An 11,757-nucleotide genomic window follows, 5' to 3' on the forward strand; every position below is an offset into this window, starting at 1 on the left:
TATTTGGCTGGAAGCCGAGACTAGAAACCGAGGCTAGAAACCGAGGCTAGAAACCGAGGCTAGAAACCGAGGCTAGAAACCGAGGCTAGAAGCCGAGGCTAGAAGCCGAGGCTAGAAAGAAGGAGGCTAGAAGCCGAGGCTAGAAACCGAGGCTAGAAACCGAGGCTAGAAGCTAGAAACGAGGCTAGAAGCCGAGGCTAGAAACCGAGGCTAGAAACCGAGGCTAGAAACCGAGAGAAGCCGAGACTAGAAACCGAGGCTAGAAACCGAGGCTAGAAGCCGAGGCTAGAAGCCGAGGCTAGAAACCGAGGCTAGAAACCGAGACTAGAAACCGAGGCTAGAAGCCGAGGCTGGAAGCCGAGACTAGAAACCGAGGCTAGAAACCGAGGCTAGAAACCGAGGCTAGAAGCCGAGGCTAGAAACCGAGGCTAGAAACCGAGGCTAGAAGCCGAGGCTAGAAACCGAGGCTAGAAACCGAGGCTAGAAGCCGAAGTATACCGTTTATCCTCCTATAGCCAAATAAACCTCTAACTGTCACGCATTCTTTATCATTGCTTGTTATTAATATCCTCTTTAAACAACTCAAGACATAAATAGTTGTCTTTCTTGGCTCAACTAGTCTTTAGTTTTAGTGTTGTGTTTTTAGTTCTGATTTTTAGTATGTTACCATATACAGGTCATCGTGCCATGGAGGTGTCTCTCTTAGAAACAGCAGTTCAACTAGCTGACGATGCAGGATAGACATTTTTACAAATTCTAATAATAACTCGGAGGAACCGTTTCTATTCATGCGACGCTTCCCCTTTAATGTGAATCTTGAGGAGTGGCGGAGAGCAGAGAGGGGAACGGAACGGCTCTTTGTATGCGCGACAATGTCCAACTGCAGCCTGTGCGTTTTAGCGCCAACCAGCTGAATGATGGCGAATTGTGAGAGACATGAGAGAAACAGAGAGAGAGAAAGAGAGAGAGAGAGAAACAGACAGACAGTCAGGGGACGGGGTTACATTAGATACATCGTGTCTGTTTAACTTGTAGCGGGCTCCGGAGAGAAAGGGCGGAGAGCAACAAATAAGGATACATTTTCAGTGTTTATGAGGAGGAGACGAGTCAGGACCCCAGCATCAACCACAGCGGAGAGAGCATCGCGGCGGGTCCCCAGTATCAACCCTTCACCAGCCGAGAGAGCATCGAGGCGGAGCACCGCGGCAGGGAGAGCGGCTTCAGGGTGATTGCTGCATGCCTTCTCTCTCTGAATGCTGAATGCCTAGAGAGCGGCGAGCTCGACTAACTAGGCTGATTATGACTGAATCGGCAGCTGCTGTGAGCTGCTATGAGCATAGTGCATGGAGCCTGCTGTGTTCTGCCTGTCTATCTGATATGATGAACCGCCCCGGAGAGAGAGAGGTGCCGCGGCAGTAGAGCATGTTGTCAGAGACACCTGCCGCTCCTAACGGGCACTGACTGGTTCTAGCCTGGTTCTAGCCTGGTTCTAGCCTGGTTTGTAGGTTTCTCTGCTGCTAATAGAGAGACAAACACACTGAACACGGTCAGTAAGACAGACGACAGGATGGTGATGATGATAATAGTAACGGTGATGATGATGATGATGGTGATGAGGCTTGATAGTTGCCTGCACTTGGAGGAACAGGTGTGTGTCTCTCATCACATATATAATATAGCTCTGATGTTTTCATCCCTTCTGAAAACACTAACAGAGAACATGAAAGGACTGTGTTATTCCACAGATTATGAAATTCAGACTGAAATGGATCCTGTTATTATTATCATCATTACTTTGTGTATCAATGGCTCTTCCCCATCAGATAGATGTGGTAATAGTGGTGCTGAAGACAGCCAAACAAATGCCATATCATTTTGTGACCACATGGTAAAATAACAACCTTCAGATAGATGTGGTAATAGTGGTGCTGAAGAAAGCCAAACAAATGCCATATCATTTTGTGACCACACGGTAAGGAACACTGTTTGACCAACATCTTCCACGTCCTTCTGTCTTTATGCATGGATCTATGATCATAAACGATAGTTACCTGCCGGGCCACCACTACCCTGCCCTGTGTCTTCACAGTAAGACCTTCTGTCTGTATGCATGGATCTATGATCATAAACGATAGTTACCTGCCGGGCCGCCACTACCCTGCCCTGTGTCTTCACAGTAAGACCTTCTGTCTGTATGCATGGATCTATGATCATAAACAATAGTTACCTGCCGGGCCACCACTACCCTGCCCTGTGTCTTCACAGTAAGACCTTCTGTCTGTATGCATGGATCTATGATCATAAACGATAGTTACCTGCCGGGCCGCCACTACCCTGCCCTGTGTCTTCACAGTAAGACCTTCTGTCTGTATGCATGGATCTATGATCATAAACAATAGTTACCTGCCGGGCCACCACTACCCTGCCCTGTGTCTTCACAGTAAGACCTTCTGTCTGTATGCATGGATCTATGATCATAAACAATAGTTACCTGCCGGGCCACCACTACCCTGCCCTGTGTCTTCACAGTAAGACCTTCTGTCTGTATGCATGGATCTATGATCATAAACGATAGTTACCTGCCGGCCACCACTACCCTGCCCTGTGTCTTCACAGTAAGACCTTCTGTCTGTATGCATGGATCTATGATCATAAACGATAGTTACCTGCCGGCCACCACTACCCTGCCCTGTGTCTTCACAGTAAGACCTTCTGTCTGTATGCATGGATCTATGATCATAAACGATAGTTACCTGCCGGGCCGCCACTACCCTGCCCTGTGTCTTCACAGTAAGACCTTCTGTCTGTATGCATGGATCTATGATCATAAACAATAGTTACCTGCCGGGCCACCACTACCCTGCCCTGTGTCTTCACAGTAAGACCTTCTGTCTGTATGCATGGATCTATGATCATAAACAATAGTTACCTGCCGGGCCACCACTACCCTGCCCTGTGTCTTCACAGTAAGACCTTCTGTCTGTATGCATGGATCTATGATCATAAACAATAGTTACCTGCCGGGCCGCCACTACCCTGCCCTGTGTCTTCACAGTAAGACCTTCTGTCTGTATGCATGGATCTATGATCATAAACAATAGTTACCTGCCGGGCCACCACTACCCTGCCCTGTGTCTTCACAGTAAGACCTTCTGTCTGTATGCATGGATCTATGATCATAAACAATAGTTACCTGCCGGGCCACCACTACCCTGCCCTGTGTCTTCACAGTAAGACCTTCTGTCTGTATGCATGGATCTATGATCATAAACAATAGTTACCTGCCGGGCCGCCACTACCCTGCCCTGTGTCTTCACAGTAAGACCTTCTGTCTGTATGCATGGATCTATGATCATAAACGATAGTTACCTGCCGGGCCACCACTACCCTGCCCTGTGTCTTCACAGTAAGACCTTCTGTCTGTATGCATGGATCTATGATCATAAACAATAGTTACCTGCCGGGCCACCACTACCCTGCCCTGTGTCTTCACAGTAAGACCTTCTGTCTGTATGCATGGATCTATGATCATAAACAATAGTTACCTGCCGGGCCACCACTACCCTGCCCTGTGTCTTCACAGTAAGACCTTCTGTCTGTATGCATGGATCTATGATCATAAACGATAGTTACCTGCCGGGCCGCCACTACCCTGCCCTGTGTCTTCACAGTAAGACCTTCTGTCTGTATGCATGGATCTATGATCATAAACGATAGTTACCTGCCGGGCCACCACTACCCTGCCCTGTGTCTTCACAGTAATTCGCTGAAGGACTAGCTACATTGCCTTACTGCTGTTCAAGGCAGCATCATGATGTTCTACAGGACTAGCTACATGACCTTACTGCTGTTCAAGGCAGCGTCATGATGTTCTACAGGACTAGCTACATTACCCTACCACTGTTCAAGGCAGAGTCATGATGTTCTACAGGACTAGCTACATTACCCTACCACTGTTCAAGGCAGAGTCATGATGTTCTACAGGACTAGCTACATTACCCTACCACTGTTCAAGGCAGAGTCATGATGTTCTACAGGACTAGCTACATTACCCTACCACTGTTCAAGGCAGAGTCATGATGTTCTACAGGACTAGCTACATTACCTTACTGCTGTTCAAGGCAGCCTCATGGTGTTCTACAGGACAGGGAGAACAGGTGTAAGAGGGGGTGTCTCATTCTGCTGATCCCTGCATCTCTGAGCCATATTTTAAGAAGTGCTCTCTTTATGAAAAGTGTCCCTCCCTGCGCACCACCACCATCACCCCTTCACCTACAGAACGGGTACCAACCGGTGTCTGAGCAGAGGCAGCACAGGCTGAGAAGCTAGGTGGCGAGGGCTCCAAGGTAGACAGCCCTCCCGATAGACGCAGCCCCGGGGTAAATGTGATACATAGCCGCCTGTCAGCAGTCAGGCTCCATGGTTACCGTGGGTGTCATACCGGTGTGTTTTTCAGGTGGTGATGTGATACTGGTGTGTATTTCAGGTGGTGATGTGATACTGGTGTGTTTTTCAGGTGGTGATGTGATACTGGTGTGTATTTCAGGTGGTGATGTGATACTGGTGTGTATTTCAGGTGGTGATGTGATACTGGTGTGTATTTCAGGTGGTGATGTGATACTGGTGTGTATGTCAGGTGGTGATGTGATACTGGTGTGTATGTCAGGTGGTGATGTGATACTGGTGTGTATGTCAGGTGGTGATGTGATACTGGTGTGTATGTCAGGTGGTGATGTGATACTGGTGTGTATGTCAGGTGGTGATGTGATACTGGTGTGTATGTCAGGTGGTGATGTGATACTGGTGTGTATGTCAGGTGGTGATGTGATACTGGTGTGTATTTCAGGTGGTGATGTGATACTGGTGTGTATGTCAGGTGGTGATGTGATACTGGTGTGTATGTCAGGTGGTGATGTGATACTGGTGTGTATTTCAGGTGGTGATGTGATACTGGTGTGTATGTCAGGTGGTGATGTGATACTGGTGTGTATGTCAGGTGGTGATGTGATACTGGTGTGTATGTCAGGTGGTGATGTGATACTGGTGTGTATGTCAGGTGGTGATGTGATACTGGTGTGTATGTCAGGTGGTGATGTGATACTGGTGTGTATGTCAGGTGGTGATGTGATACTGGTGTGTATTTCAGGTGGTGATGTGATACTGGTGTGTATGTCAGGTGGTGATGTGATACTGGTGTGTATGTCAGGGTGGTGATGTGATACTGGTGTGTATGTCAGGTGGTGATGTGATACTGGTGTGTATGTCAGGTGGTGATGTGATACTGGTGTGTATGTCAGGTGGTGATGTGATACTGGTGTGTATTTCAGGTGGTGATGTGATACTGGTGTGTATTTCAGGTGGTGATGTGATACTGGTGTGTATGTCAGCCTGTGATTTATACATGTCTAGCATATGTGTATTTAATGTGATATTGTGATTTTATTACTAACGTGTATTTATTTTTATACTATTGTGTATTTAAACTGGTTGTCACGCCCTGACCTTAGAGAGACGTTTTATTTCTCTAATTGGTTAGGTCGGGGTGTGATGTGGGGTGGGCATTCTAGGTTTTGTTTTCTATGTTTCTTTATTTCTATGTTTTGGCTGGGTATGGTTTTCAGTCAGGGACAGCTTTCTATCGTTGTCTCTGATTGGGAATCATACTTAGGTAGCCCTTTTCCCCTCCTTTCAGTGTGGGTAGTTGTCTTTGTTATTGGCACTATAGCCCTGTTAAGCTTTACGGTCGTTTGTTGGCGCCATTTATTAAAATAAAAGGAAAATGTACGCTCACAACTTTGGTCCACTTCTTTCGCCGTCCGTGACACTGGTAAAGTCTTGGTAATATAATATTAGTGTGTCAGCCTGTGATTCATAACTGTCGAGGATAATTCTGAACCAATTTGTCTCTGATTTAATATTTCATTCAGACTTCTTCAATAATGCAGACCCAGCTCCTCTCGGTTGCTACAGACAGTCCTTTAACAGATCAAATATTACCAATCTGCTCCCCATTATGGAAAATAGACACCAAGTTTGTCCCAAATGGCACCCCATTCCCTATATAGTGCACTACTTTTGACCAGGGCCCATATGGCTGTTGTCAGAAGTAGTGCACTAGGTGGGGAAAAGGGTGCCATTGAGGATGGACACATCAACAACTGCATGCTTCCCTCTCTGCAGCATTTAGAGAACCATCTCAGAGCTTGACCTTGGATAGATGTGGTAATTGGAGACTAATGTATGTCTGCATCCCAAATGGCACCCTATTCCCTAGTCCACTACTTTTGACCAGGGTTATACCCTATTGGCCCTATCCTATGGGCCCTGGTGAAAAGTAGTGCACTATATAGGGAATAGGGTGCCATTTCAGGACGCAGGCAAAGTGTATCTATCACGTAGAGATTGTATGGAATGGATGGAGCTCTCAGCGTCTAATCAGGTTATCCTGGTGGTCTTACTGGCCTATAAGAGAGATGATCCGGTCTGACTGGGGATACTATTGATCAGTGGATCGTATGAAAGAGAACTCATTACCCGTAATCACTTAATACAAGCAGACAGGATGGCGTCGTCACATTATTCATAATGTAGAGACGATCCCCAAAAACATCTAATAACATAACATGGAGCATGTCTGTGTAAAGTGCTTTTCAGTCCAGGAATAGGTGTAATTCGTGTCCGGGAAACCAGCCCTGTTTGAAGTGACGTGATTCATCGTTTTTATGTTGTGTTTGTCAATTTGTGAGTCATATCTAACCATCCTATTATCTTATCCTGTTTCATCATCAAATCCTATCATCCTATCATCCTATCATCCAATGCTATCATCCTATCCTATCATCATATCCTATAATCCTATTTTAAAATCAAAATCAAATCAAATGTATTTATATAGCCCTTCGTACATCAGCTGATGTCTCAAAGTGCTGTACAGAAACCCAGCCTAAAACCCCAAACAGCAAGCAATGCAGGTGTAGAAGCACGGTGGCTAGGAAAAACTCCCTAGAAAGGCCAAAACCTAGGAAGAAACCTAGAGAGGAACCAGGCTATGTAGGGTGGCCAGTCCTCTTCTGGCTGTGCCGGGTGGAGATTATAACAGAACATGGCCAAGATGTTCAAATGTTCATAAATGACCAGCATGGTCAAATAATAATAAGGCAGAACAGTTGAAACTGGAGCAGCAGCACGGTCAGATGGACTGGGGACAGCAAGGAGTCATCATGTCAGGTAGTCCTGGGGCATGGTCCTAGGGCTCAGGTCCTCCGAGAGAGAGAAAGAAAGAGAGAAGGAGAGAATTAGAGAACGCACACTTAGATTCACACAGGACACCGAATAGGACAGGAGAAGTACTCCAGATATAACAAACTGAACCTAGCCCCCCGACACATTAAACTACTGCAGCATAAATACTGGAGGCTGAGACAGGAGGGGTCAGGAGACACTGTGGCCCCATCTGAGGACACCCCCGGATGGGGCCACATCATATCATCAAATCCTTATCATCCTATTTTATCATCCAATCCCATCATCCTATCTTATCATCCTATCCTATCATCCTATCATCATATCATATCATCATATCTTATCATCCTATCCTATCATCATATCCTTTCATCCTATCCTATCATCGTATCATATCATCATATAACCCTATCATCCTATCCTATAAACCTGTCATTTTATCCTATCACCATATCATCCCAACCTATCATCCCTTCTGACCTCTCCCTCTCCCTGTCTTAACGCTGCAGGCTCCGCCCTCTTCCTCCACCATGACGGTTGCTACAGGTGACCTGGGGGACGAGGCGGCGGCCCATCCCGGTGACCCGTACGAACCAGAACCGGACTACGAGTGCTGTGAGCGCGTGGTCGTCAACATCTCTGGGCTGCGCTTCGAGACTCAACTGAAGACCCTCTCCCAGTTCCCTGAGACTCTGCTGGGGGACCCCAAGAAGAGAATGAGGTAACTATAGTACTTTAGTAATATTGGTTATACTGTATGTTAACTTCAAGAAGAGAATGAGGTAACTGTAGTACTTTAGTAATATTGGTTATACTGTATGTTAACTTCAAGAAGAGAATGAGGTAACTATAGTACTTTAGTAATATTGGTTATACTGTATGTTAACTTCAAGAAGAGAATGAGGTAACTGTAGTACTTTAGTAATATTGGTTATACTGTATGTTAACTCCTAGAAGAGGATGAGGTTAGAGAGTACTCTTATACTGATAACTCTGTAAGGTTGAATGTTTTCTATCTATTGTCATTTCTTTCTGCTTGTATCTACTACTGACATTGAGGGCTCTTTTCAATCCGTTTTGCAGAAATTCAGCGTTACAGCGTGATTGAAATTTAAAAGCAATGTTCCTGTTGTTAGTGGAGACTGCGTTCACAGTAAAGACTGAAAATGCTCAATCCGAAATTACCTTTCCATTTCTATGTCGTAATTTGTAATACTTCAGCAATAAAATCTATGAAGTATTAGAACATCATTCAACACCCCCCCTCTTTCTCCAGGTACTTTGACCCTCTGAGGAACGAGTATTTCTTCGACAGGAACCGGCCCAGCTTCGACGCCATCCTCTACTACTACCAGTCAGGCGGGAGACTGCGTCGGCCGGTGAACGTCACTCTAGACATCTTCTCTGAGGAGATCCGCTTCTACGAGCTGGGAGAGGAGGCCATCGAGATCTTCAGGGAGGATGAGGGCTTCATCAAGGAGGAAGAGCGACCTCTTCCAGAGAACGAGTTCCAGAGACAGGTACATTCTAATGATGTATGTTTTTTGTTTCTGTTTTTATTTGCAGTTACAATTAGAAAAGTAATTTTAGCTGCTTGCAACTGAGTTGCTTCTTGATTGCTCCTCCCACCCGTAACCCCTGAACCTCCCTCCCCAACTCATCTGAAACTTGGTTACGTCCAGTTGAAACCAGTGAATCAAAACAAATGCTTTTGTCAAATGATGAATTTGAAGGTTGGAAACTCCAGCCCAGTGCAGTCATTTCAACACAGCTGTCAGTGCTGCAGAACAGTGGTCAAGGTGAACATAAGAGACCCGAACGGGACCTGAATAAATAAATAGTGGCATCAGGACTAGTTAAGGTTCATGTCCATCAGGACTAGTTAAGGTTCATGTCCATTAGGACTAGTTAAGGTTCATGTCCATCAGGACTAGTTAAGGTTCATGTCCATTAGGACTAGTTAAGGTTCATGTCCATTAGGACTAGTTAAGGTTCATGTCCATCAGGACTAGTTAAGATTCATGTCCATTAGGACTAGTTAAGGTTCGTGTCCATCAGGACTAGTTAAGGTTCATGTCCATTAGGACTAGTTAAGGTTCATGTCCATCAGGACTAGTTAAGGTTCATGTCCATTAGGACTAGTTAAGATTCATGTCCATCAGGACTAGTTAAGGTTCATGTCCATCAGGACTAGTTAAGGTTCATGTCCATCAGGACTAGTTAAGGTTCATGTCCATTAGGACTAGTTAAGGTTCATGTCCATCAGGACTAGTTAAGATTCATATCCATCAGGACTAGTTAAGGTTCATGTCCATTAGGACTAGTTAAGGTTCATGTCCATTAGGACTAGTTAAGGTTCATGTCCATTAGGACTAGTTAAGGTTCATGTCCATCAGGACTAGTTAAGGTTCATGTCCATTAGGACTAGTTAAGGTTCATGTCCATCAGGACTAGTTAAGGTTCATGTCCATTAGGACTAGTTAAGGTTCATGTCCATTAGGACTAGTTAAGGTTCATGTCCATCAGGACTAGTTAAGGTTCATGTCCATCAGGACTAGTTAAGGTTCATGTCCATCAGGACTAGTTAAGGTTCATGTCCATCAGGACTAGTTAAGGTTCATGTCCATCAGGAATAGTAAAGGTTTATGTCACACATTTTAGTGTCTAGTTAACCTAAACTGTTAACATCAAGTACATCTCAGAGACTATTTGCTGTCTGCTGTAACATTTTATGAATACAAACATTGACCTTTGACCTTTAACAGGTGTGGCTGCTGTTTGAGTATCCGGAGAGTTCCGGCGCGGCCCGTATCATCGCCATCATCAGCGTCATGGTGATCCTGATCTCTATCGTGTCCTTCTGCCTGGAGACACTCCCCGTGTTCCGGAACGACGAAGAGGACGATGGCAACAAGGTGTTCCAGCCCTTCAACAACTCCACCTCTTCCTACACCTCTTCCTACTTCACTGATCCCTTCTTCATCCTGGAGACGCTCTGCATCATCTGGTTCTCCTTTGAGTTCCTCGTCCGCTTCTTCGCGTGTCCTAGTAAAGCCGGGTTCTTCGGTAACATTATGAATATCATTGATATTGTGGCGATTATTCCATATTTCATCACGTTGGGCACCGAGCTGGCAGAGAAACCGGAGGACGGGCAGGCTGGGCAGCAGGCCATGTCCCTGGCCATCCTCAGGGTCATCCGTCTAGTCAGGGTATTCAGGATCTTCAAGCTGTCCAGACACTCCAAGGGGCTCCAGATCCTGGGCCAGACCCTGAAGGCCAGCATGCGGGAGCTGGGTCTGCTCATCTTCTTCCTCTTCATCGGAGTCATCCTCTTCTCCAGCGCTGTCTACTTCGCCGAGGCCGACGAGGCGGACTCACAGTTCAGCAGCATCCCAGAAGCCTTCTGGTGGGCCGTGGTTTCCATGACCACCGTCGGCTACGGCGACATGGTGCCCACCACCATCGGTGGGAAGATCGTGGGCTCTCTCTGTGCCATCGCTGGCGTGCTGACCATCGCCCTGCCCGTCCCTGTCATCGTGTCCAACTTCAACTACTTCTACCACCGGGAGACGGAGGGCGAGGAGCAAGCGCAGTACCTGAACACTCCCGTTGCCCCCAAGGCCGACTCAGCCGAGGACCTGAAGAAGAGCGGCCGCAGCGGGAGTGGTTCCACCCTCAGTAAGTCAGACTACATGGAGATACAGGAAGCTGCACTGAACCACAGCACTGAGGACTTCAGAGCAGAGAGCCTCAAGACAGGAAACTGCACCCTGTTGGCTAATGCAAATCAGCAAGCTAATTCTAACACATTGGCTAACACCAACTACGTCAACGTCACCAAGATGAGAACGGATGTATAGCCTCCTTCAGGCGTTACCACAGTGACTTCCTTGGCTGTAGAGGTGCAGGGGGACTGGAAGGAAAGAGTAGAGTGGGGAGAAGACTGAGGAAAACCCCCTCCTCTCTGATGTTGAAAAGGCTTGGAGTCCCTACTGTGAGAGTACAGAATGGTTCACATAAACTCTGGTAAGAGCAGAGATCCGGCATCTCATCCCCCCCAAAACAGATCTGTTCCTAACTCAACCCCTTGCCCTTCCTTCTCCTGTTGGGAGTTGAAGCGTCCGTTCGGTGACTGCATGGCGTTAGTCTGGGCTTTGTCACTGTTCAGCTGTCCAGTAGTCGTCTATAGGCTCAGCTCTGCTCGCTGCAGTAGTCCAATAGTAGCCAAACTGCCCACTGGTACTAGACTATATAAACACACTGACAGGAGAACGAGACCACACCCTTATCTTGTTCCACACTCTGCTCAAACTGCCCGCTGGTACCGTCAGCACAGATCTAGCATCAGCCTGCCCTGAACAAATCCTAGCCGTAACCAGTAGGAGAAATACTGCAAAACTAACCTCAGATCAGCGTCTCATCTTATAACTACTTCGCTCTAACTGCCAGCCTATAGGAGCTTCTTAACTTCCTCTCTTCCACCCCGTACCCCCTGAACCTCTCTCCCACCCT

General features: G+C 46.6%; 1 protein-coding gene across 2 annotated transcripts in view; it reads left to right on the forward strand.

The window, feature by feature from the left end:
* The first annotated feature begins 814 nt into the window (after window positions 1-814).
* kcna2b (potassium voltage-gated channel, shaker-related subfamily, member 2b) overlaps window positions 815-11,757 on the forward strand; it is a 10,959-nt gene continuing 16 nt past the window's right edge. The window contains exons 1-4 of one of the 2 annotated variants that reach the window (XM_042299859.1): window positions 815-1,225; window positions 7,752-7,963; window positions 8,519-8,762; window positions 10,008-11,757. The exon at window positions 10,008-11,757 is cut by the window's right edge and continues 16 nt beyond it. In XM_042299859.1, coding sequence (XP_042155793.1) covers window positions 7,773-7,963; window positions 8,519-8,762; window positions 10,008-11,105 — 1,533 coding nt within the window. In that variant the 5' untranslated portion in view covers window positions 815-1,225; window positions 7,752-7,772 and the 3' untranslated portion in view covers window positions 11,106-11,757. Of the gene's footprint in view, window positions 1,226-7,620; window positions 7,964-8,518; window positions 8,763-10,007 lie in introns of those variants that run through there. The other variant, XM_042299860.1, reaches the window with a different exon arrangement.

Source organism: Oncorhynchus tshawytscha, linkage group LG16 (assembly GCF_018296145.1).
Source record: "Oncorhynchus tshawytscha isolate Ot180627B linkage group LG16, Otsh_v2.0, whole genome shotgun sequence".
Lineage (NCBI taxonomy): Eukaryota > Metazoa > Chordata > Actinopteri > Salmoniformes > Salmonidae > Oncorhynchus > Oncorhynchus tshawytscha.